Below are 24,726 nucleotides of genomic sequence, written 5' to 3' on the forward strand. Positions count from 1 at the left end.
GTATCTGTAGTTGGTAAAAAAGAAAAAGAAAAAGAAAAAGAAAACCAATAAATTTTGAATGGAAAAAAAAAAACATAACAAGGTCATGCAAAGCAAGGATTTTGTGTAAACTCACAAGCGCATTGTTTTTATGTTGTAATTTGAAAAGGTGAAATTGAGTCTGACACAGTGTTGAAAACTCATAATAATAATTAATTAATAAATATTTATTTTGAAAAGAAAAGGAGATAGATATCCTATTGGTTATTACAAGGCCACATTTGCATGTCCCATTTCTTTCCCATATAAAACCAACACAAGAAGCCCTATTTGGACACCACCTTCACACCACACCACACCTTCACTTCACACATATTTCTAGAGAGAGAGAGAGAGAGAAAGAGATGAGAGGGAAGCCCATTTATATACATATTTAGGGCATCAGCAATCAATACATACACACAACACAAACATAACAAAGATAACAGAAGAGAGAGAAAGTGAGTTTCTAGATAGAGAAAGAGAAGACACACACAACACACAAAACCAGAACACACCACACCACCATCATCACCAAATGTTATTTTCTTTTATTTTTTGAGACAAAATAAAATAAAATGAAAATTTATTTTATTTTATTTTATTTATATAAAAAAAACTTCTAGAGAGGCTCAGGGCTTACCTATATTTATAGCCTTTGAGCATCCAAGTCTCTCAATACCAAAAAAAGACAACAAAATAAGAAAAAGAAAAATCTTTTTGAGCTTCTGATAAGAGAAATGTGTGTGCCTCTGTCGCTTTGTTTTCACTGAAGAACAAGACGATCTGAAGGGAACCGATCGCCTTCTTCATGCGTCTTTGATTCAGTCTCAGCCTCCGATCCTTGTGCTTTCTCGGTTTTCAGCAACCGATCGGTGAGTAAATTCATATTTTTCTATTTTTCTTCTTATTTTTTCCAGCTGTTTTGCGCTTGTTCGATGATCGCTTTGTATTCAAAGTTTTCAAATTTTTTAGATAATCGGATTGTTGATTGCTTAGAAATCGATCTGATTCGGATTATTTATTTTTATCGTTGATGAAGCCGTTTGATTCTTTCGTTCAATGTGGAAGTGTATTTGTTTTTGGTCGTAATCATCGTTGCTTCAATGCTTAGGTTGGTGAAGGTGCGTGCTTTTGGCCGAAGCTAATGACTGATTAAGAGAAACGAACAAAAGATATACAGAAATGGAATAGATTCATTTTATATTATTGAGCACATTTACTATTTACTTTGTTGCTTGGTTTTTGAAAATTAGATCTCTTAAGCTATATTATGTAGCCCCACAATGGTATCCTTACTTTTTCTCTATAGGTAGCAATTGAGGCAAGCTTCACAGAATTTATCTTTTTGTGTTGTTTTGATTTTCTCTATTTATCACTGTGGTTTCAGTTTTGTAGTAGTTCTAAATTATTAATAGTATGATACTATACATTTATATGATTTATATAGTACGACTTGTGCCTGTAAGGGGTTTAAAATTTCTATTTTGCTTGCTCAAAGGGATTTACGTTTATGGTATTGTTTCAGTTTTATGCTTGTAACAGTAAATTATGTTTTAATTAATAATTTTAGTGATTTCTTTCCTGATATTTATGTTGCAGAGTATCTGAAGGGATTATTGGGTGGAATGTGATTTGCATGGGCTGAGGATGCCAGAGTTACGAAGCGGAGTGCGCAGATCAAAACGGCTTGATGATCTCCAGCCTTCCTCACAACCACCGATTGGCCAAGCCGAAAATTGTGTACTGCCTGCTCAGAATAAACCTCGTCGGAGAGCTGGTGGTGGAAGGGGAAGAGGCGGTAATGCTGTAGCAAAAGGTCCTTCACCGGCAATACCCACAAGGGCAACTGCAGCTGGTAGAGGTCGTGGTGTTAGGTTGATAGATTTAGACCCTGAACCTTGCGAGGTTCGTCCTGAAGCTGCTGCTTTAGGAGCCGCCGAACCCATTTATAATCGTGTAGAAGTTGTAGCAGATAAAGATATAGCGATGGAGGGTGGTGCAAGTGCGGACAAAATAATGGGAGGTGAAGAGGAAGCAGGCGGGACACCTGTTCCCGATAGGGTATATACCCTGTACTTATTACTTTTGATTGGATTCCTTTTTCCTTTTTAGTGTTAGATGCGGGATATTAATTGCTTTGATTTAGGACTTCTATTTTGAGAAACAGCTGTTATGACTGTACTCTGCTGGTAGATATTTAGCTGATTATTAGCATTAAAAAAAAAGTTCTATGTTCCTCACTCTACTAGTTCAGTAAATGTCTTGTTGTCCATGCAGAAATTTAAGTGTTTCTGTTGCTTGGTGTAGGTACAAGTGGGTAACTCTCCTGTCTATAAGGTAGAAAGGAAGTTGGGCAAGGGTGGTTTTGGCCAAGTTTATGTTGGTAGAAGGGTTAGTGGTGGCACTGATAGGACAGGACCTGATGCAATTGAGGTATTTAATATCATTTTTCGGAAATTTTATTTTCTGAATCACAAATATATGATCTTTTAAGATCCTTTTTACAGGTTGCTTTGAAGTTCGAACACCGAAATAGTAAAGGTTGCAGTTACGGCGCTCCTTATGAGTGGCAAGTGTACAGGTGAGTTTTGTTTATTCCTGAATATGTTGGAAAAAAATTACATATGGTTGCCTTTAAATTTTATCTACATTAATCTTGAAATGTTTCCAATGTCTTATCTGATTTCCTTCTTTTTACGTTGTCAAGTCATCTGAATGGATGTTATGGAATTCCTTGGGTTCATTACAAGGGTCGACAAGGTGACTTTTACATTATGGTAAGGTTTGTTTTGGAGTTCCTTACCATCGGATTGGATTCAAAACTTATTTACATTGTCTGATGGATGTTATTTATATTTCAGGTCATGGACATTCTTGGACCCAGTCTTTGGGACCTTTGGAATTCTGTTGGCCAATCGTAAGATACTCTATCTCTCTCTCATGCACAAACACACTCAAATTCACACAAGCACACGTAATGGACCCCTTAAAAACCAATTGTACAAGAATCTACACCCCAACATCCCCTGTGTGCAACACAGTTTATTTCGGTCCTTTAATTCACATTATTATGTCTGCAACAGGATGTCACCCAATACGGCAGCATGCATTGCAGTTGAGGCAATATCAATTCTTGAAAAGCTTCACTTAAAAGGGTAAGTTTTATTGGAAGCTTTGATGTATTCTCTTTCGTATAAATAACTCATGAATTTTTCATCAAACTAGGTTTGTGCATGGAGATGTAAAACCAGAAAATTTTTTGCTTGGTCAATCTGGAACACCCGATGAGAAGAAGCTTTATCTGATTGATCTTGGCCTGGGTATGTTGCCCTCATGTTTCTTCATTGCATGTTTTTTTTGAAAGTATGAACAATTTGTGTTTCATGGTCAGCTATGGTTTTTCTGTTTTTAGTAAGGAAATTTAAGCGATATGAAGCAAATCCTATTCCCATATTTAGTATATAATGCTTGTATAATGTTTATATTTTGTTTCAGCATCTAAATGGAAGGAAGCATCTGGTCAACATGTTGAATATGATCAGAGGCCTGACATATTCAGGTTTGTAATGTTAGGACATTGTTCTATTTGTGCTTCTGAGACTTTATTTGGCCGTCCTTTATATGTTGACATTACTACTTTTGACAGGGGAACAATAAGGTATGCAAGTGTACATGCACATTTAGGTCGGACTGGAAGTCGAAGGGATGATCTTGAGTCATTGGCATACACATTAATATTTCTCATTAAAGGAAGGTTACCCTGGCAAGGGTATCAGGTGAGTTGGTATCGTTGTTAAATGTGTTTGTACCTTTGTATTCTGTTTTCATATAATCTTGACAACCTTTGTTCACTGTTTTGCTTGAAATTACAGGGGGATAACAAGAGTTTTCTTGTTTGTAAGAAAAAGATGGCCACCTCCCCAGAGTTGATGTGCTGTTTCTGCCCTCCCCCATTTAAACAGTTTCTTGAAGCTGTTACAAATATGAAATTTGATGAGGAACCAAATTATGCAAAGTTGATATCTTTGTTTGAAAGCTTGATAGAGCCATGCATGCCATTAAGGCCGATAAGAATTGATGGGGCTCTTAAGGTGTTTTTGATTATACATTTTCAGCTTTTTTCCTTAACTCTTTTCTTTTTCTTTCTTTGACTTTCTAATTATTCAACGTTCTGCATAAATAGGTTGGGCAAAAGCGGGCAAGAATGTCTATAAATTTGGAAGAAGATGAGCAACCAAAGAAGAAAGTTCGTTTAGGTAGTCCTGCTACCCAGTGGATTTCAGTGTATAATGCACGTCGTCCAATGAAGCAAAGGTGAAATATACATTTCCTTAATTTGATTTCCCATAATGTGTGATTGTGCAGTGAAATTTTCCTACATTTGCTATGTTTTCTCATTTTCATATAAACATATTTTATTTCCATACAGAAACATTTATAAAAGGTGTCAGCAGTTGAAGTATTTTAAATGTTTGGTTTTCATTGAAAGGTTGTTATACATTTTTAATTCTTCTTTGTCAGTATCAAAAGCAAGTATGTAATTTTGGCATAATTCTTTATCTTGTCCGCTATTTGTGCTTTAGCAAATTAGCTAACTTATGAAGGATGGCAATTGCATTCCTTTTTTCGGCCCATGTGTTGATGTTCTGTTATTAGACATCTTAAATATCACTTAATTAACCTTTTTCTGAAATTTGATATAAAGTAGATGTAATGCTGTATACCAAAATAGGAAAGCTTGTTGCTTCTAAAAAAACAAAAAAAAAAAACTTTATTTGTTCCTAAGGTGGAATCATAATTAAACTACTAATCATTTCTAAAGTGAAGATAAAAGATGAGATTTTAAACCTTCTATTAGTTTTAAGCTCGTGACCCTAAAATATTATTTTCATCTTTTACTTAATATTGAGATCTTCTGATATTTATTTGGTATCTTTTGTATCTCATTCTAGTGGTTCTTCAAATAGGTTTATTATGTCTTCTCACCTATTCAAGTTTTTAATAAATTAAATGGGTATACTACACTGTGTTTGTAGTCAGAGGATAAACTACACTTTACCCCCTCAACTTTTGTCACAATTCATATCTGGTCCCTGTATTTTAAGTTAAAACAATGACAACACAGGGGACAAAATGGAAAAAATATCAGATAATTAGGTGTAAAGTGTAGTTTGAGATAAAATGCATAGTGATATATTATGGACTTCTCATAAATGATATTAAATGGTTCTGATTCTGACCTTGAAACACTTGATAATGATGCTCCTGATGTGTGTTTCTGTAAGAAATACCGAATGAATAGTGGCTCTACCAATTTGAGGTGATGATGAACCTAAGTTCTTATTTATGGTATATTTTCCCACAAACCCATGTGTTATGTGCATGGTAATCGTTTTCTTGCATGGTGGTTTTTCTTCTCCTTTCTCTTCGTAAGGAAACCAAGGGGCATGGTCTAGGCTCAAACCTAGGATGGCCTCTGTAGGGCAGTGGCTTCACCACTTAGGTGTTCCCACTGGACTTTTCTTGCATTGTATTAAGTAAGCCTCTTGCTGGACATGTAGATATCACTACAATGTGGCGGACACAAGGCTGAGCCAGCATGTTGACAAGGGTAATGAAGATGGATTATTTATCAGCTCTGTAGCGTCTGCAGCAAATCTGTGGGCCCTAATCATGGATGCAGGGACAGGTTTCTCTTCCCAGGTTTATGAGCTGTCAACTGTCTTCCTACATAAGGTTAGCATATGAAACAAGTGTATTCTGTCATCCTTCCGTAAGTAATATACTTCTTGAAATATTGATTATCTTGATTAATTCATTTGGGACAGGATTGGATCATGGAACAGTGGGAAAAGAATTTCTATATTAGTTCAATAGCTGGTGCCGCTAATGGGAGTTCCTTGGTGGTTATGTCCAAAGGTTTGCATTTATTTGTACCATTAAATAAAAAAATAAAAAAATAAAAAAATATACTGTTAGTTTTGTATAAATGTGTGTTGTGTGCATCTTCACCTCTTTTTCTTTCATATATTCTGTGGTACTAGTAAACAGTGAAATATGATTATCTTCTTATTTTGCCAAATCCATAGTCACTTGTTTCTCTGAGTTGTCTTCAACTGGTTCTATACAAGGGTTGTGATTGAATCTAGTTTTCTTCTCATATTCAGTTTTTATTCATGCAGCATTCTCAATCTAGGATGCCCTTTTGCAAGTTACCTAGTTCATTTTTCTTTTTATTCTAGCAACATTCTTGTTCCAGGATGCCTCTTTGAATTCTGTTGTTTGAAGTTTCTCCCAAGAGACGTGAACAGCTTTCTTTTCGCACCACTGCACACTCCCAGTTATCCTCCACTTGCGTTTTTCTTCCTCCTACCATCGTGTTTATGTTCTTTATCTTCCATGCTTCCCATATTTCTTCTTGCTTGGATGGCCTCTGCACCATGCTCAACTCCTCTGCAGTTCATTATTCTCTTTGGAACATCCTTGCTGATAAAATCTCCTATTGATATTGTGATTCCGAATACTTTTCCTTCCACCAAACATTAGCTTTGATTGATTTTCGTCCATTAGATCTCACCCCAAAAAGTTCTTTTCATGGGGCAATGTAATAATATTCCTTACAAAACCATTTCCCCATTGTTGAAGAAGCTCAAGAACATACCAACGGGGTTTTAGTCAAGTGGTCAGGGCTGTGCAAAAGTCATGATAAAGTACAATAAATAGGGTTTGGCAATGCAAAAGTCGTGTTAAAGTACCATAAACAGAGTTGCATCATGAAGCTCGGTGTTTTTAACTAAAGGTCACAGAAAGAATAAAATTTTTGAAAATTAAATGCTGAAGAACTTTACAAATTAAATTTTAATAGTCCTTATTGGAATGTGTGTTTTTTTTCCATGTTATAAGTGCCTTTGTGGATGCACTTTGTTCATCTTCATTTTTTGCTGGTGAATGAAACTCTAATTTTATGAGACTGTTCTTTTTGCTGCATATTTCTCTTTACTAGACCACTGTCCTAAGCCATGATTTATACTCTATCGTATTGCATATAGGTACTCCTTACACTCAGCAGTCATATAAAGTGAGTGAATCTTTTCCATTCAAGTGGATAAATAAGAAGTGGAAAGAAGGTTTCCATGTGACATCCATGACAACCGCTGGCATTCGCTGGGGTGTCGTTATGTCCAGGAATGCTGGATATTCTGATCAGGTATATTATTTACTCACATTCAAGTCTGTCAAATTTTTGAATTTGTAAATTTTGTTCACCTTTCTTGTTTTCAAGATAGCTCATTTTCCCCATCTTTCATTTGATTTGAAAATACAAGGTCGTGGAGCTTGATTTCTTATACCCGAGTGAAGGTATACACAGGCGATGGGAAAGTGGTTACAGAATAACATCCATGGCTGCCACTACTGATCAAGCAGCCTTCATTTTGAGCATTCCTAAACGAAAATTGGTGGATGAAACTCAAGAAACTCTGCGTACCTCTGCCTTCCCAAGCAGCCATGTAAAGGTAAGATACAAAACATTGGTGTGCAATGAGCATCATGATCTTGTGCTAATTTTCTTTATTTCTTTATAACACGGAGTTCAAATATCTGGGTTCTGAAAGTTCAGTTGCATAGCACCATAGATGAGGTATTCATGCCTTGTTTTTGTTCATTTTCATCAATCTCAAGATAATGAATCATCTTTGATGTTTGGTTTTTTGCAGGAAAAATGGTCCAAAAATCTCTATATTGCATCAATTTGCTATGGACGGACTGTTTGCTAATTTGTGTGTGTATATGTGGTTTATACCTGAAAAATGCTATTCAAATTTTTGAGAGCGTTTTACAGTTGATCTTTGAGTAGCTGGATAATCTTTTCACTGCAAGTTAAGAGGGAAAAAAAATCCATCCATCTCATGAAATTTGTTCCTAGTTTATGAATGTAAAAAGTAACATAGATGAATGATACAATTGATTTTGGGAAAACATGTGCCCTCGACCAACCTAAGATACTAAGCAGCAGTTTGTCAAAAGCACATAACAAAATTCACCTAGCGATGGCCGCTAAGTTGATTGCTTATTAACTGCAAATCGTTCTCTGAATTAAACCTTGCCATGGAAGAAGGTGTTTTCTGTTCGAATGTTGCGGTACAAAAACACTTTATTTAGGAAATTTACTGAAATTGTTTTTGTTTTCTCGAAAACATAAAAAATAGTTGACACCAATTGGGTTTGGAAACTGGTAGGATTTTTCAGAAACTGTTTGATAATTGGTAGTCTTCTCAGAAAAGTAAAAGAAAATAGGAATCTGATTATGAAAATGTAAAGAATCAGTCATTCAACTGTGCAAGAACTAAAAAGTTGAGTCAAAGAAAAGTGGTGGTGAGTCCAAAGAATAAGAATATAGGGCCCGTGTGTGTACAGCGTCGGTTAGGGAATACAATACATTTCTTAGCTAAATTTCAACTAGAATTTTCATGATTTTTGTCTACCCACTCCAATATAAAGCAAATATTGACTTGACTTAGTGCTTGAATTATGACAAAAAGAAAGGACTTAGTGCTTGAATAATGATTCATACAAAAGATGTGCTCAAAACAAATTATACCTACCGAGTGCAGTGTTGAATGTTTGATATGGGGTTCCATCAACAAGAAAAAGATAAGGCCTTCACATCACAATGGAGTCTCTAAGCTGGTGGTGATACTGTTACTCATGATAAAATCAAAAATGCTGAATGATCTACAAACGGCCCGCTCGGTAACCATTTCATTTTCATTTTGCCTTTTAGAGATAAAAGTAGAACATACGGTAGAAATGAGAAATGAAGAAGGGTGGAGGAATGTGTTTAAAGCATTTTAATGTTGAGAAATGTGGCAAGACGTACCCTGATATGCCTGTCATTGACTACAAAACTTGGGTATGATCTTCATTGACTAGCTTAATTAGAACCTAGGACCAGACGCATTGGTCTTTCTCATAGTTTTTCTATTGACAAATTTGCATGATTTAATTGATAGTGTTTCAAACCAATGTACACAAAATCTTTAGGTAATTGATTTAGCCTCAAAAGTCATGATAAAAGGACACAGATTTGTTTGACCACGACTCTCAAGAGCTTATAGAAAAATATCTAGTTTGTGAGTTTCTACCATCAACACTTTCATGATCCATCTATAAGTATCTCAAGTTGCTTAATTAAGTAGCAAAGCAATATGGCCTGCCTGATGAGCCTACCTTTTGCTGCATACTTGATCTTCTTCTTCACCTTAAACCTCATGCCTATGCCTTGTTTTTCTTGTCCCCAAGAACACAAAGAAGCTCTACTAGAATTCAAAACTTCATTAACTGAAAACTTATTAGCGGCAAACTCTACCGATGAAGCAATGGTAACCGAGTTATTGGAGTCATGGAATTCCAGTTCAGATTGTTGTCAATGGAACCTGGTCACTTGCCATTCCCATGCAGCATCAGCTTCAAAACATATCACTGGCCTTGACATTTCCTATCTGGTCCTCAATGGAAGTGTGCCTTCAGATGTCCTGGCGCCACTCTTCCGAATAACAACGCTCATGCTGCTCAACATCGCTTCCAATTCGATGCAAGGGGAGATCCCAGGAGCTGGTTTTGCCAATTTGACCAAGCTAGTATATCTTGACATGAGGGAGAATCGATTCAATGGTTCAATACCTCCTCAGCTGTTTCAGTTAAGGTACCTAGAGTACCTTGATTTAAGTGGTAATTTGATCCAAGGAACATTGAGTAGCAAAATAGCCGGCCTAAAGAATTTGAAGCAATTGAACTTGGATGAGAATTTCATCCAAGGAGAGATCCCTGCAGAGGTCGGAAACCTTATTGAATTGCGTAAGCTGTCACTTCGACGGAACAAGATATCAGGAAGGATACCATTGTCTGTGGTGTCTCAGTTGAGGGAGTTGCAAGTATTGGACTTGCAGGATAATTCTCTCTCCATGGAGATTCCAGCAGAGATTGGCAACTTGGTGAACATTTCAACACTTTCATTGAGCAACAACAATTTGAGTGGTGGAATTCCACAATCAATACAAAAGATGAGAAAGCTGGAAACACTTGGGCTGGGCAAGAATATTCTCAATGGTGATATCCCAGCATGGCTATTTGAACTCAAGGGGTTGAAGAATTTGCATCTTGGAGGAAATAACCTAAGGTGGAATAACACTAATGTCACCATAGCTCCAAAATGCATGTTATCTCAATTATCCTTGAGATCCTGTGATGTTAGAGGTCCGATTCCGATTTGGCTTTCCAATCAAACAAGGCTTGATCTCTTGGACTTGAGTGAAAACCGGCTCGAAGGAGCATTTCCATTGTGGCTAGCTAAACTACAGGTTGGGATCCTATTTTTATCAGACAACAAGCTCACAGGTTCCTTGCCGCCACTTTTGTTTCAAACTCCAAGTTTACAAGTCCTTAAATTGTCAAGAAACAACTTTTCGGGAAAATTGCCGGAAGATATGGGTGAGAAGTGTGCAGTCATGATACTCATGCTGTCTGAAAACAATTTTTCAGGGCCAGTGCCAAAATCCATCGCAAACATATACCGACTACTTTTGCTCGACTTGTCAAGGAACAACTTCTCGGGTGAGCTTCCAATCTTTAAACCTGATGCACTTCTAGCGTTCGTTGATATTTCGTCAAACAAATTATCAGGTAAGGTTCCTGCCACTTTTGGACTGAACACTACAATGCTCTCACTAGGCCAAAATGAGTTCTCTGGTCAGTTGCCTAAAAACTTGTCCAATCTAAGCCAGCTTGAGCACCTTGACTTGCATGACAACAACATCACTGGAGACTTTCCAACATTTCTCAATAAAATATCTTCTCTTCAAGTACTCAATCTACGAAACAATTCCATAAGAGGATCGATCTCCGGTGATCTGTCAAATCTCCGCAGTCTCCGGATCCTGGATCTGTCTAACAACTTGCTTAGTGGAAAAATTCCTCCAAGTGTTGGAAATCTTATTGCAATGATTGAGACTCCAGACATCCCATCAAATTTGCCTGATGAAATCTTCTCCTTCTTAGTTGAATACGACCTGATAGTAAATTGGAAGAAGTCAAAGCAAGGCCTATCTAGCCACAATCTTGACATCTACTCCCTTATAGACCTGTCAAAGAATCAATTTTCAGGCAACATTCCATCCTCTTTGGGTAGGCTGAAAGGCTTGAAGCTACTTAACATTTCTTCCAATGAACTTTCTGGGAGCATCCCATTGGCATTTGGTGATTTGAAGAGTTTAGAGACCTTGGATTTGTCTCACAATAATCTGTCAGGTCAAATACCAGAGACATTTGCAAAGCTTCAAGAACTGAACACTCTAGACTTGAGCAACAACGAACTTGTTGGTCATATTCCTGAGAGTCCCCAAATGGATACACTGATTGATCCAAACATATATGCTAACAACAGCGGATTGTGCGGGGTTCAAATTCAGTTGCATTGCCCCGAAGAGCACCCACCATCTGCCAAAACAGATGAGAGTGATGAGAAGAACGATACATGGTGGTTTTCATGGGCAACTGCAGGGATTGGATTCCCTTTTGGATTTTTTTCTGTTGTGGCCTCAATGTACGTTGTTGGTTATTTTAGTACTGTTGCAACCAGAACAAGAAGGGGCTCTCAATGTGTTTGGCAGAGGTAACAATGTGTGTGCTCTTGAGAACCATCACAAGAATAGACACAACAACCCTTTGAAGAAGGAAACAAGAACATCTACTACAAATAATGTTTGTATTTCTGCTGATCTTATATTCATCATATATATTTTGAAGTTTAGTAATAAAAAATATTAAGGAATGATGTTAATTGGATCCTCTCTCTGTCTCTCTGTCTCTGTCTGTCTCTCTCTCTCATTCCCTGCCTTTAGAAAACATATATAGAGATGGTGGCAGTTGCGCAGAGTTAGGGAGTATCATTTGGCCGGGCTGAAGTGGGTAGCCCGAGGCCCGATTTATCAAAGCACAGTCTGACTTGATAGTTTGACCCACTGGCCCGGTCCATTCTAAGTTTTGATAGAGTTTGGGCTTAGGATTTGAAACCTTTGGTCAAAGTAGGCCTGCCCATTCACTCTTTTTTGTTTTGTTTTTTTTTTGGGTTTTGCCTTATATTGCATTCTTTCCACTATTATACCAAATATAGGGGCTCAAATTATTAAAAAAATTCTATATGAAATAGATTTTAGAAACACACCCAAAGCCCATTTACACCATAAACTAAATTACCATTTATGTATCATCGATCAAATATTCATTGTTAAGCAAAACTTGAATTAAATAACAGGGTAGTACTGACTAAATGGGGTGGAAAAAAAGTTCATCCCATGAAAGTTGGGACCTAATAAAAATACTAGAGAAAGCAAGAAAACACAATTTTTTTTTTTAATAAGACGAGTTTGTTATGTATTTATACAAATGATATTGGGAGAAAGAAAATTCCAACAAAGCACCTCGGATTGTACGGAAGTAAGATTATAATAACAGAAGAACACGGTTAGAAAAGACGGGGAAGGAAGCAGACACAACCTTTCTCATCAAGTGGGTGCAAGACAGCAAATTCAATTTGGACATGTAGTAGTTTGGTTAGTTTGGACACATTTTTTGTTGGCATGTCCATGAAATCAAAACTTGTATTTCTGAGTTCTCATCCTCGACTAAAACTGTCAGCAAACGTTAAAGTAGAGGTCTTTTCTTTCGTTTGTGCATCTATGAAATTTTTTTTTTCCAAACGATGAAAGAATATTATTAAAGACGAATAGTAAGGTTTACATCACTAGCAAGAATATCAAAAATCCACTCAGGCCATAAATCATCCCAAGTATGGATTCCGCCAACTCTAGACACAAAGGCCGCAATTTTATGCGCTGCCTTGTTACAATGACGAGGGGTATACAAGAAAACACAATGCTGAAATTGCCCCACCAACTGCTTTATGTCAAAGATAATGGCGTCCACAGCCATGTCAATCTTCCACTCCCCACAAAGCATACAAATAATTTGTAAAGAATCAGATTCAACCTCTAACTTAGACAAACCACCCTGGACACATGCCATCATTGCTTCTCGAATGGCTTCAGCCTCCATCGCCAACGCTGATCCACCCCGCATGTTACCCTTGCCTCCTGCTTGAATCATCCATCCATATGGATCACGCACCACCCATCCTACACCTCCATTTATGTCTGAGACACCCAAGCTGCATCGCAGTTAACTTTGAGCATCCCATACGGCGGTTTTCGCCAAGAGTTCCCTGGCTCCGATTGAATATCAGGAGGACGAGGTAATTCGTTGATGAGTGGCTTCACATGCTCTTGAGCCGTTCTAAATTCCTGGACTTGAATTTGAAAGCACTCCACAGCCTTACGGGGGTCAATCACCGTTCCTTGAAATACCGCCTCATTCCTGATTTTCAAAATCCTCCATAACCCAAATGCACATACCTGCAAAATATCCTTATAATGTTCCACCTGCTCATATTTCTTGAGCAGATTTTCCCAGCAGCTTATAAAATCCTCCCCCAGAATTTGGCATGGATCCAGTTGTATAGGAGAAGCAAACCACAGCAATCGTGCAAACTCAGAGTTAAAAAATAAATGTACCTGGGATTCCCCTTCCCGCCCGCACAAGGCACATGTATTATCAACATCAATTCCCCGATGCAATAAATTTTCCTTTACCGCTAGAACATTACGGCAACACTTCCAAAGAAAAGTTCGAATTTTAGGAGGCACCTGCAGTCCCCAAATACTTTTCCATATATGTCGTTGTTTATTCCCTTGACTACTTTCTCCTTCTGCTTTTCTGCCCAGCTCTCCATTCCGCCGTAAAGTGAGTGCCACTTCATAACCCGATCTAACAGTATAGGCCCCATGAGAAGTGTAATGCCAAACCTTCTTATCTAGACACCCCCATCGGCTAATGGGTATGGTGGAAATACACTTTGCTTCAAGGGGATCAAAACAGCGATTCACTAGCTCCATATCCCAGCATCTAATATTCTGATCAATGAGCTCAGACACCATCAGCGGCATGTTAGGATGTCGGGAGTGAACCATAGAAGTAGATGATGTGGGCAACCAGCGGTCCTGATAAATGCGAACACTCTCCCCATTTCCTATATGCCAATGAAGCCCAGCCTCTAAAATCCTACGGCCATGCAAGATGCCTTTCCAACCCCACGAAACCTTCCGTCCACACACAGCATGCATGAAATTAGAATGAAAATAATATTTCTCATGTAGGAGCCTGGCAAGCAAGGACTCCGGGTTTCGAAGTATCTGCCAGCCAATCTTCGCCAGCATCGCAAGATTAAAGCAGAGAAGGTCTTGAAAACCCATCCCCCTTGCCTTCTTAAAATGACATAATCTCTGCCAACTTACCCAATGAATCCCTTTACGATCCTTCTGCCCCTTCCACTAATAATTAGCAATGTCCCGTTCAATCTCCTTGCACAAACTGACCGGAAGTTTAAAACATGAAATAGAGTAATTTGGCATAGCCATAGCCACCAACTTAATCAGTACCTCTTTTCCAGCGGGAGATAAATATTGCTCAGCCCATCCCATAAGTTTAGAAGCAATCCTTTGACGCACCATTTCAAACACCACTCGCTTAGAAGCCCCAAAATCTGCATTTAAGCCTAGGTATTTTCCAAAATCTTCACTCTGCCGTACCCCCAAAATATGTGCCAGTTGATTTTTCAATCTTACTGGGCATCTCTTTCCAAAGAAGATAGAGCTCTTGTCAAAATTAATGCACTGACCATAACCCATCGCATAGCAATCCAAAATTTGCTTTAAACAATTAACCTCTCGTTCTTCAGTGTGACAGAAAATAACAGAGTCATCTGCAAAAAATAAATGCGAAATACTGAGCCCTTGGGGCCGGAGCTAAAATCCATGAAGGGTTCCCCTTTCTTCCTGACGATGAAGTAGAGCCAACAATCCTTCCGCATAAATTAAAAATAAAAAGGGGAATAATGGATCCCCTTGCCAGAGGCCCCTGGAAGGTGAAATCAACCGTGACGCCTCCCCGTTAATCAATATGCTATACGTCACTGTGGAAATACACTCCATAATCCACTGACAAAAGGTAGGATTAAAACCCAGTTGTCGCATCATTGCTTCAAGAAAAATCCATTCTACCCGATCATAGGCCTTGGCCATATCTAATTTGAGGGCCAAGCCAGATCCCCCGTCACGCCTCTCAGATTTCAAAGAATGCAGAATCTCATGCACAATAAGAATATTGTCTGTTATTAACCGGTCCTCCACAAAAGCCGATTGGTTGATACTCACCACAGTCGGTAAAACCTTCTTCAGGCGTAGCGTTAAAATCTTCGAAATAATCTTATATACAATGTTGCAAAGAGCAATAGGCCTCCATTGTGTCATCTTTCTCGGATTGCCAACTTTTGGGATCAAAACTATGAGTGTGGTTGAGTTTTTTGTGTAAACGCCCCGAATGAAAGAAACTTTTCACCATTCCATCAATATCAGTTCCAATAACAGCCCATAATTGATGAAAAAAACTCCCAGTATAACCATCTGGGCCAGAGGATTTAGTGGGAGGTAAAGATTGCACAGCAAACCAGATTTCCTCAGTAGTCACCTCCTGTAACAAAACTTCATTATGTTGCGCCGTGACCTTTCGAGGAACACACCCAGTAATTTCAGCGATGTTAGAAGGGTTGCACGAAGTAAAAATATTCTCAAAGTATGCAATTGCAATTTGATGAATATCCAATGGGCTATCACGCCAGTGCCCGTGGGTGTCTTCTAGACCTATTATCCTGTTGGCCCTTCTTCTAGTTACCATTTTAGAATGAAATTTTTTTGAATTTTTATCACCTTCATTGAGCCAATGTACCTGTGATTTTAGTTTCCAGTAGACCTCTTCCTCATGAAGAGCCTCTTTAAGTTTATTTTCCATAAGCCGGATCGTCTCTAAGTGAAGGTATGGTGCAAGATATGCCTGACACAAATCCTTCCGTAACATCTCAATATTAGCCTTCGAACTTCGCCATTCACTCCGCCTCCAATCCAGCAAACCCCGCCGTACCCACCGTAATTTTTCCGTCACTTGTTCCCCTCGGGATCCCTTAAACCGTCGTGCCCACCTTTGCTTCACCACCCCCCGACATCCCTCCGCTTCTCCCCACCGAGGATCATAAATAAAGCGTTTACGCCATTTACTAGTGGGAACCTGAGTATGGAGCAAAAGAATAAAGTGGTCAGAACCCACCACCACCAGATGATGTAGTGTCGCACCCGGGAACATAGCAACCCACTGGTCTGTGGCTAAACCTCTGTCTAAGCGCTCAGATATTGCGCCATCCTGCCGCCGGTTACGCCAAATAAAAGGTTGCCCCACAAAGCCTAAATCCATCAAGTGAGTATTGGCAACAAAACTACGAAAGTCCTGCAGACTTCGCTCAGAACGAGAGAGCCCACCTAGCTTTTCTGTTACATCCAAAATATCATTGAAGTCTCCCATCAAGAGACAGGCATCATTACTACATTGCACCATACCCTGGAGTACTTGCCATTGGGACCGTCTGATACGATCATCTGTGCTCGCATAAATAGCAAAGAGACGCCATATACCTCCTGAGATGTCATCTTTTATAACTGCTTCAATGAAAAAATTAGCATACTTACACAAGACCACCTGTTCCATGTCTTTCCAAAACAAAGTAAGTCCCCCACTCAGATCACGTGGTTCCACTGGGTGCATGTAGGACATTCCTAACTGTCGTTTGAGATATCCATAGCGAGTACTTCTATTTTTAGTTTCTAGAAGCACCACTATGTCAGGAGTTTGGAGCCTCACCTGCTCCTTGAGACTTGAAACTGTCAGAGCACTCCCAATACCCAGCAGTTCCAAACAATAAGCCTCCCAATGCCCTGGGAGACCCATTAAGGCTGGTCTCCTCCACCTGTTCCAAATGATTAGTAACAATAAAACTCTGATTTGGGTTAACTCCCTCTCCACCTCCATCATCTAAGGTCAAAGAAATCCTTCTACGGATTCTTTTATCTACCATGATCTCCTCTAACTCATTGCGTCCCCTTTTGCCACGAAACTGCCCACCATGTACCGCACGTCGTTGCATGTTGCAGATAAGGGGTCCAAGGTTAAAAGGATCTGAGTCTTGGGTTAGCGGTCCTTGTGATACCACTTCCTCCAGCATAGCTGCTTGAGGACATTCCCCGTCAGTGTTCACCTGCCCACCTCCTTCCAAGTCATTGTGCAGTGGTGTAGTTATAGCATTTAAATCAATAGCCCGCCCATCTTCTTCAGAGCATCGAAATGCCTCTCCTAGTATGGAACTATTGGAAGGTCCAGCATGCATCTAGGTATCCCGAATATTCTCCCTTTGCTGCCCACTAGCCTCGTGCCCCAACAGTCCCAGTTCCCACGCCGCTTCCTGCATCTGCCGAAGCCGTGCCTCATCTTCTCTCTCTGCTATAATCTTTTCCATTAAGGAGAACCCGAGTGGTGTAGATTGACCTGGTAAAGAACTAGAATCTACTGAATCCCCCCTGTCCAGACCTCCAATTATCCCTATTACCGCGCTGCCCCTCGCCGTTATCACTTGGCTGTTGATGAGGAAGGTGTCTCCGCCAACAGGAGCTACTGCCTGCCTTCTTCAATAAGGGGTCAGAGGCTAAAATTTTAGAAGATTTTCGCCCAGTCATACGTAGTAGGCGCCCCTTAAGATCCTCACTCGCATCTAAGCCAGCGAAGGCCAACAATCTCTCTTGTATTGTTTCGGGAGCATCATGCATGACAACCAACTTCTCCACGCAGCTTCTACTCGGATGCCCCATACAACCACATATGAGACAATACTCAGGAAGAAATTCATACTTAAAAGTCACCAACTTAGAGCCTTCATCAGGGAAATCAACAAAGGACCCTCGCATAAGGGGCTGCTCCACTGCCAAACGGATTCGAACCCGTAAAAAGCGTCCAATACACTCCTCTCCTTCTACTTGATCCACTTCCATTACGTGCCCTAATAAGAACCCAATCTTCTTAGCCACTGCAGTCGTCATGTTTAGTAGCGGAACACCATGGATTTGGACCCAAAACACTGCTGTCGTCAGGTCTACCATACGCGCATCAGTTCCAGGCCGGGTCTCCGCCAACAAAACCAAATGATCCCTGTAAGTCCATAGTTCCATATCCAGGACCCGCAACTTGTCTCTCAGATTCATAAACCTAATCAAGAATGTACGAAGGCCGATCTCCTTGATAGAAACATCATCCACACCCCTCCAAAGTCGAGTAAATACCTCAATAAAACATTCCCTATGGACTGCCTTATGAGTAAAAACCTTAGCCACCAGGGTAAACTGCGACCCCTTTAACACATCAATACTCTCTCCCTCCTCGATTCGAAGTCCTCCACGTTCCTTGTCAGACAAGCGCAGATGCGAGCCAAACCGCTTCTGCAACTCATCCATCAAGCGCAACTCATCCATCAAGCGAAACTCGATTTAGGAGCCGTATTGCACAAGAAAAGTTCCCACCTCATACGTCTGGTTCGTAACTGTCTCGAGCCGTTACTCTCCCACACGTTCGATCTCAGAGCAGCCACAAGGAAAGTCACAGAGATAGGTAGAAAAACCGTAGAACCTCAAAACCCTAGTTGCTGTGAGGTAAAACCCTAGCTGTCGTATTGTAAAACCCTAGTTGACCCACCTCTCTTTTCGAGAGACCTATGGAGCTGATTAGATGTTGTACACTAATTTTCTTTTGTGCATCTATGAATGATCACCTCCAACAAAACTAGCTCATGGAAAATCTTCTCATTTTGCATTCCAAGACCTCTTCACGGCCAAAGTCCCAAAAACTCCCCAGAACCTTGCACAAAAGCCTATCACCATGCTGATGACGAACTGTAGCTTTTCACGTTTGCTGTCATCGTCCTCTCCTCCATCTCCACTTGGAACTTGAGGTGCTCCTTCATTGTTTTGATAACCAGTTGGTAATGGACAACCGCTAAGACCGGGGTTGCCCTCATAAATTGACGGGTCAACAAATGTGTTAAGCTCATAATTTCATACATATACATGCCCTATTTACTTACTTCTTTTGCTTAGTTTCTTAGATTTCTAAGTTATTTGCCTCCCTTTGTGTGTTTTGTAGGCAAATAGAGCAAGAGAGCATAATTCATGAAATTCAAGCATGTTAAGGCCTAATTTGGATGAATGGATGAAGAGCTTAAAAGACAAACTCATTTTGGCTACAGCCCCCTGCCAGTCCAGTTCCGTAGGTCATATTGCAAGCTTTGTTTCAGCAACCTACACAGCTCGGATGAGGCAGCATTCTTCATGAAAGTTGTTCCAATGGGTGTATACTATAACATATCCAAAATGGATAAATATGGAGTCTGTTACCTAGCAAACACAGAGCCATGCTCAGGATGGATTTTATCAGCGCGCAAAATGAGTTAGCAATTTGTTTTGGCCTTAACTTCCTCCTCCGACCTTGGATTGGCCCAAATGATATATGGCTGGAAAGAAGACATTCTGAACTTCAAGTTTGAGTGCTTAAAGTCTTAATTTGCTTAAGTGAAGCCCAATTTGTAAGCCCTTGAAGTTGCTGGTCATGCTGACCTCAGGATGAGCTATTGTTTCTGGTTGGAAGCTTGGTCATGGTGAGCTAGGCATGAGCTATTGTAGCTGGTTGGAAGCTTGGTCATGGTGACATGAAAATGAGCTAGGGCTACTGGTGGGATTTATTGGTCAAGTGTATCAACCAATTCATATTTTCTAATACAAGTGTTGTATGCATTAGCCATATCAAATTCAGATTTTCACTTCCCCTAGGCCTATAAATAGAGAAGTTCTCTAAGCTTGTAAACACACCCCAAGGGGGGGAGCTCTCAAACACTTATCTAGAGCTCCCTTCCCTTCTCTCCCTCAAATTCTCTTAGTTTCATTTTCTAGTTTTCAATTGTAGTAATGAAATATTTGTGCTGAAATTCTCCTTAAGTTTTTCCAAGTTCTACTTAATTTTCATTGTTATGTAAATTCTTTTCTTTAGTTTCAAGTTTGATTAGTTTCCAAGTTTCAATTATGATTTTTGTTCTTATTCATTATGCTTATAAGTTAATATGCTAGTTTGAATGATTGATCACCATTTAGGCTTGCATGTTAGCTATCTTGGTTTGAATTAAGAGTATACACCATGCTTTAATTCGAATTGAACTATGAATAGGAAGAGTATGTATGGACATTCGACAACAGGGATTAGATACATGCTTGGTTGTTTAAATTGTTCTTCTATGCTTAATGGGTTCCTAATGCTTAATTTTAGGTTAGACAACAAATGATCAAATTACGGAATTAGGAACACAAGGTTATGACCACACACCATGGCTTAATCATACTTTAGCTAGAATCAATCCATTAATCTAATTGAACTTGGGAACTTATCTACTTGAGTTAGTTATTTTCTTTCTTCCTTGTTTTATTTATTTCCTTTCTTTTTCATTTCTGTTTTGTGTAGGGAAAATGAATTGGATCATTCAATCACCAATCCTCGTGGGATCGACCTCGCACTTACATATGCTATACTACCAAACGGCTCGTGCACTTGCGAGTATCACAAGTTGAGGATTCAACTGAATCCATTTTGGTGCAGCTGTATCTACGCGACAAGTTTTTGGCGCCGTTGCCGGGGATCGGTAACATTGTTTGATTCTATTTGGTTTTCCTACTTTATTTTTTTTTTCTTAACTGGACAATTTCAAGTTTTAAAGTTAATGACGTTAATGGACAAGTTGTGTTTGTAGTCCAACAGAAAAGGACAATTGCCCAACAAGCAAGAGAACTGGGTTTAAGTCCCAGCTTACACAACCCATTGGTGCTTGTTGCTTTGAAGCATGGAATTGGACTTGTGTTGATTTTTCCTTTTCATTTTTAGTTTTTTTTTTTTTTATATTTCGTAATCCTTTAATTCCATTTCAAGTTTTTGTGTGTGTTTGTTTTAGCAATGTAAATAGGTCAATAAAAATGGAGAGAGATGGCAACTTCAAAGATAGGAAGTGTGGAGTAGTGGGAGAAGTCGCGACCTCCAAATGCATCACGCTCGACCTAATCGCTTCAAGGGGGAGCATTTCAATCCTTTCTCTTTACTTGTTATTATTTTAAATTTCTGTTTCTTTTTTTTTTAAATTTAAAAAAATTTAAAAAATTAAAAATTTAAAAAGATTTTTCATATAAGTTGACTTATGATAACTCCAGTGAGCACTTCCGTCAATACAGTGTCTAGGAGTTCTTTAGGCGACACCTTCGGTGTCTAAGAAGTTTGGGTTTTAAGAGGGACCATTGTGACCCCTCCAATCTTCCCGGATCCCCTGGCTGTGTTTTCTGAGGCCCTTAACTGGTCATCCGTGAGTTGCTTATATATTCATTTTTATTTTATTTTTTCTTTCTAAACCTTCTTCTTAACTTTTCCCCTTATCATTTACATGTTCTCAATCATCTTTACTTTGCTTTAACATTGAGGACAATGCTTCATTTAAGTTTGGGGGTGTTGGAAAGTTTTTAGCTTTTGTGTTTGTGTCTGAAAACGTAGGCTTCTTCATTGCTACAATTTTTTTTTTCTGCTACTGTTTTGAAAGTTTGGTCCACGTTGTGTTCTTCATTTTTTCATGCTGAATCCAACGACATAAAGAACGTTAAATTTGACCGAGTGGTTTGAAAGTTACATGTCAAAACAGATTATATGTTGAAATTGAGCAGAACAGCAATTTGAAACCTCACGTTTTTCTTTTATGTTTCTTTTCTTTGAGTCATTTTCAGTTTTCCTTCCCACACCAATGATAAATCTTGAGTCTAACTTCTAATATGGCTCTTAGGAATTTGATAAGCATTGTGTTAGGTCTGAATCTTATTCTTTTGCTAGCTAAGTCTCACATAATTATGCTTGAGCTTTCTATGCACTTTAGCCATGATTATACAACTCTTGCATGTCTTACCCAATTGTATGCATTTTTGCTTGTGTGATTCACTGGAATGTTAAGTTATAACTAAGATATGATTTAGGCCATCTTTGTTAAGCCTCTTTCTTTTTCCTCCATCAACCCATACAATACATATTCCATTGTAAACCCTTTTGTGCCCAAACACTTAGCCATTTCTTTCTATCACCTTATCATCCATTAAACATCCTACCATCTAGGGGACATGTAGAGTATGATTGTATTTCAGATTGTATTCAAGGCAATAAATGAGCTAAAGAAAAAAAAAATCAAAAGAAAAAGAGAAAAGAAGTGTGGCCAATGTAGTCATGACCCTAGGGTGATATAAGGAGAAATAAAGGTGATCTAGGGTAAAGAGCCGCAAAATTGGGCCAAATTTTATACAAAGTGTGTAAATGTCAAAATCAAATTTTGAAGTGATTCAATTGCAAAATCTGGTACAGGGATGCCCTTTATATAGGAGTAAATGAGAATTCAGATATGAGTTTCCCACCATTCCAGCAGCCAGTCAAACCTTCTCTTTCTTTCTTCCTTCCCACCATTCCAGCAGCCAGTCAAACCTTCTATTTCTTTCTTCGTTCCCACCATTCCATTCATGCATGCAAAGACTTCCAAGTCAATTTGAGTAAGTTGTGGATCCCACAGCAGCACGTCAAGCCATTCCATTCATGCATGCAAAGACTTCCAAGTCAATTTGAGTAAGTTGTGGGGTAAATAGTTCAATCCCACAGCAGCACGTCAAGCCATTCCATTCTTGCATGCAAAGACTTCCAAGTCAATTTGAGTAAGTTGTGGGGTAAATAGTTCAATCCCACAGCAGCACGTCAAGCCAAATAATGACTTCGAAGCAATTTCAGTAACTACTAGACGTTGTCAGATAATATCACAATCTACCACATGCACTAATCTCTACCATCCTTCTCTCTCTCTCTCTCTCTCTCTCTCTCTCTCTCTCTCTCTCTCTCTCTCTCTCTCTCAAACAACCCACCACCCTATCAACCTCCACACCCAGCCATTTTCCCCAAACCAATACATGGACAACGTGGATGAGTCCATGGAGTCTAATTCTACTCACATGGTATTAGATGCTTGAGACAACTACTGATATATGTATACGTATTATAAAGTGGATTGAAAACACCCCACATAAATTTCACATGTGTCGATTACACTAAATTCGAATAAAGTGTAAAAAAAAATCACCTAAAAAGCTGGCAAACCGGTTGTTGTGGCCGCTTAGCTCAATGAAAAGAAAGCAGCCGCCCAATGGCAAGGACGTCAAGTTCTGAGGGTGTTGATGGCCAGATTATTCATACTTCACAAAGCATCTTCCCCTTTTAATTTTGTTTTATTGAGCTCATCGATTCTGACCTTGTTTCTCTCCCTTCTCTCTTCTCTCGTCTATGCTCTCCCCTCTCACAACTCTTACGAATCTCTTTGTCGTGCATTCGCTGAAAAGGTAAATCTCAAATCGGAGAGAAATCTCTAAGTACCTCTTCCAAGGTCTATTTAAAAAGCTTAGATTTTTATTCATTCTCAACAATAATTTAGTTTTGTTTTCATTTCTTGTTAAAATTTGGTGAATTTAATTTGAACAGAGGGAATGTGGTGTGCTATCATGTGAAGTGGTTCGAAAGTCATAAAAGCAAAAGCTAAGACTATACAGAAGCTTCGATTTCTTTCTTATATTGATCTTTCTATACAGAAACCCATTTAAAAAGAAAAGGAGAAAAAAATAAAAGAAGCCATTTGATGACTTGTAAACATAAATTGGTCTGGGTGAGCTAATAACAAGTATATTTAATGGTATATGATTATAGCACCACTAACATCGAGTGCAGTGTTGAATGTTTGATATGTGGTTCTGTTGATTATAGCACCACTAACTTTTGTTGCCCATATTCTTTCTGCATGGTGCCTGCCGTTCAGCAGGTCTCCCCCCCCCCCCCCCCCCCCCCCCCCTTCGGTAGGTTCTTGGAGACGGGCTTTTGTAGCTTCGGCATGAAGGACATGATTGGAGTTAGGCATCCAAGGTCTTGGAGCTAAGGTGCTGAAATGAGAAAAATGGCCCAGCAGGTCTAGGCACCTCGGCTTGACCTGCGCTGCTGAGTGCACAGGTCAAGTCGGAGCTGGGGCTCTCTCTACCTTCAGCAGGTATTTGTGTGGTTAATTTCCTTTCGAAAACTTGTCTAATTATCTTCGCCAAGGGTGTTTGATGTGAGCTGGGCTGGGTAGTCAGGCCGGCTTTGGAGCTGGGTCCAAGGGAAAGTGTTTACGCCACTTGGATTTGGAGGTGCCAATTGGCTTTGGGTTGTGTTTATGCCTTTGGCAGGCCTTAGTTTGTAGCGCCAAAACCTACGACCCCTAATTGCTTCTCCACGACGCTTGCCATTCGGCAAGGGTGTGTTGGGAACTTTGTTGAGGCTTCGTGGAAGGTTGTAAGGTCTGGGTCTGTTGGCTCCTTTTCACGGGGTGAGTTTACAAAGTTTTGGGTCTGGGTCAAGGCTTGGAGTTGAGTCAACAAAGTTTTGGGCAAGGTAAATTTTTTTTAAGAGCTTCTAATTGCTTCTGCACGGGCTTTGCCGTTCGGCAAGGCCACTCATTGTACATGTGGTGGTCTGAGTATCTCTTATTATTGTGCTCGTGTAGTCCTTTGATAGGAGCTAAGACCATTCTTCATT

At 39.4% G+C, this 24,726-nt stretch overlaps 4 protein-coding genes across 5 annotated transcripts; 2 read left to right on the forward strand and 2 right to left on the reverse strand.

Annotated features, from left to right (window-relative positions):
- The first annotated feature begins 312 nt into the window (after positions 1-312).
- On the forward strand, positions 313-7,944 carry LOC110760583 (Protein kinase family protein). 2 transcript variants are annotated; one of them, XM_088244043.1, is made up of 18 exons: positions 313-893; positions 1,061-1,142; positions 1,621-2,082; positions 2,329-2,454; positions 2,529-2,602; positions 2,729-2,798; positions 2,883-2,938; positions 3,105-3,176; positions 3,247-3,341; positions 3,517-3,580; positions 3,668-3,797; positions 3,894-4,112; positions 4,205-4,335; positions 5,583-5,757; positions 5,850-5,940; positions 7,071-7,228; positions 7,347-7,535; positions 7,737-7,944. In XM_088244043.1, exons 3-18 carry the CDS (start codon positions 1,669-1,671, stop codon positions 7,794-7,796), a joined length of 2,124 nt encoding a protein of 707 aa, XP_088100169.1. In that variant the 5' UTR covers positions 313-893; positions 1,061-1,142; positions 1,621-1,668; the 3' UTR covers positions 7,797-7,944. The 2 variants fall into 2 exon arrangements, with proteins under 2 accessions (XP_088100169.1, XP_021818576.1); XM_021962884.2 differs by lacking the exon at positions 1,061-1,142 and having other exon boundaries at positions 314-893.
- A 1,189-nt stretch (positions 7,945-9,133) lies between these two features.
- On the forward strand, positions 9,134-11,862 carry RLP46 (receptor like protein 46). Its single transcript, XM_021962881.2, has one exon. It carries the CDS (start codon positions 9,228-9,230, stop codon positions 11,691-11,693), a length of 2,466 nt encoding a protein of 821 aa, XP_021818573.1. The 5' UTR covers positions 9,134-9,227; the 3' UTR covers positions 11,694-11,862.
- A 1,361-nt stretch (positions 11,863-13,223) lies between these two features.
- On the reverse strand, positions 13,224-17,401 carry LOC148292748 (uncharacterized). Its single transcript, XM_088243981.1, has 5 exons — positions 16,879-17,401; positions 15,529-16,676; positions 15,192-15,383; positions 14,571-14,711; positions 13,224-14,462 (listed from the first exon to the last, which is right to left on the reverse strand). The coding sequence occupies exons 1-5, from the start codon at positions 17,399-17,401 to the stop codon at positions 13,224-13,226; spliced, it is 3,243 nt and encodes a 1,080-aa protein (XP_088100107.1).
- Positions 17,402-17,570: 169 nt separating this feature from the next.
- On the reverse strand, positions 17,571-18,536 carry LOC110760582 (uncharacterized). The gene has a single exon (XM_021962883.2). The coding sequence runs from the start codon at positions 18,534-18,536 to the stop codon at positions 17,571-17,573; it is 966 nt and encodes a 321-aa protein (XP_021818575.2).
- Between the last annotated feature and the right edge of the window lie 6,190 nt (positions 18,537-24,726).

The sequence above is a fragment of the Prunus avium genome, chromosome 7 (assembly GCF_965620075.1).
Source record: "Prunus avium chromosome 7, drPruAviu1.hap1.1, whole genome shotgun sequence".
Classification (NCBI taxonomy): domain Eukaryota; kingdom Viridiplantae; phylum Streptophyta; class Magnoliopsida; order Rosales; family Rosaceae; genus Prunus; species Prunus avium.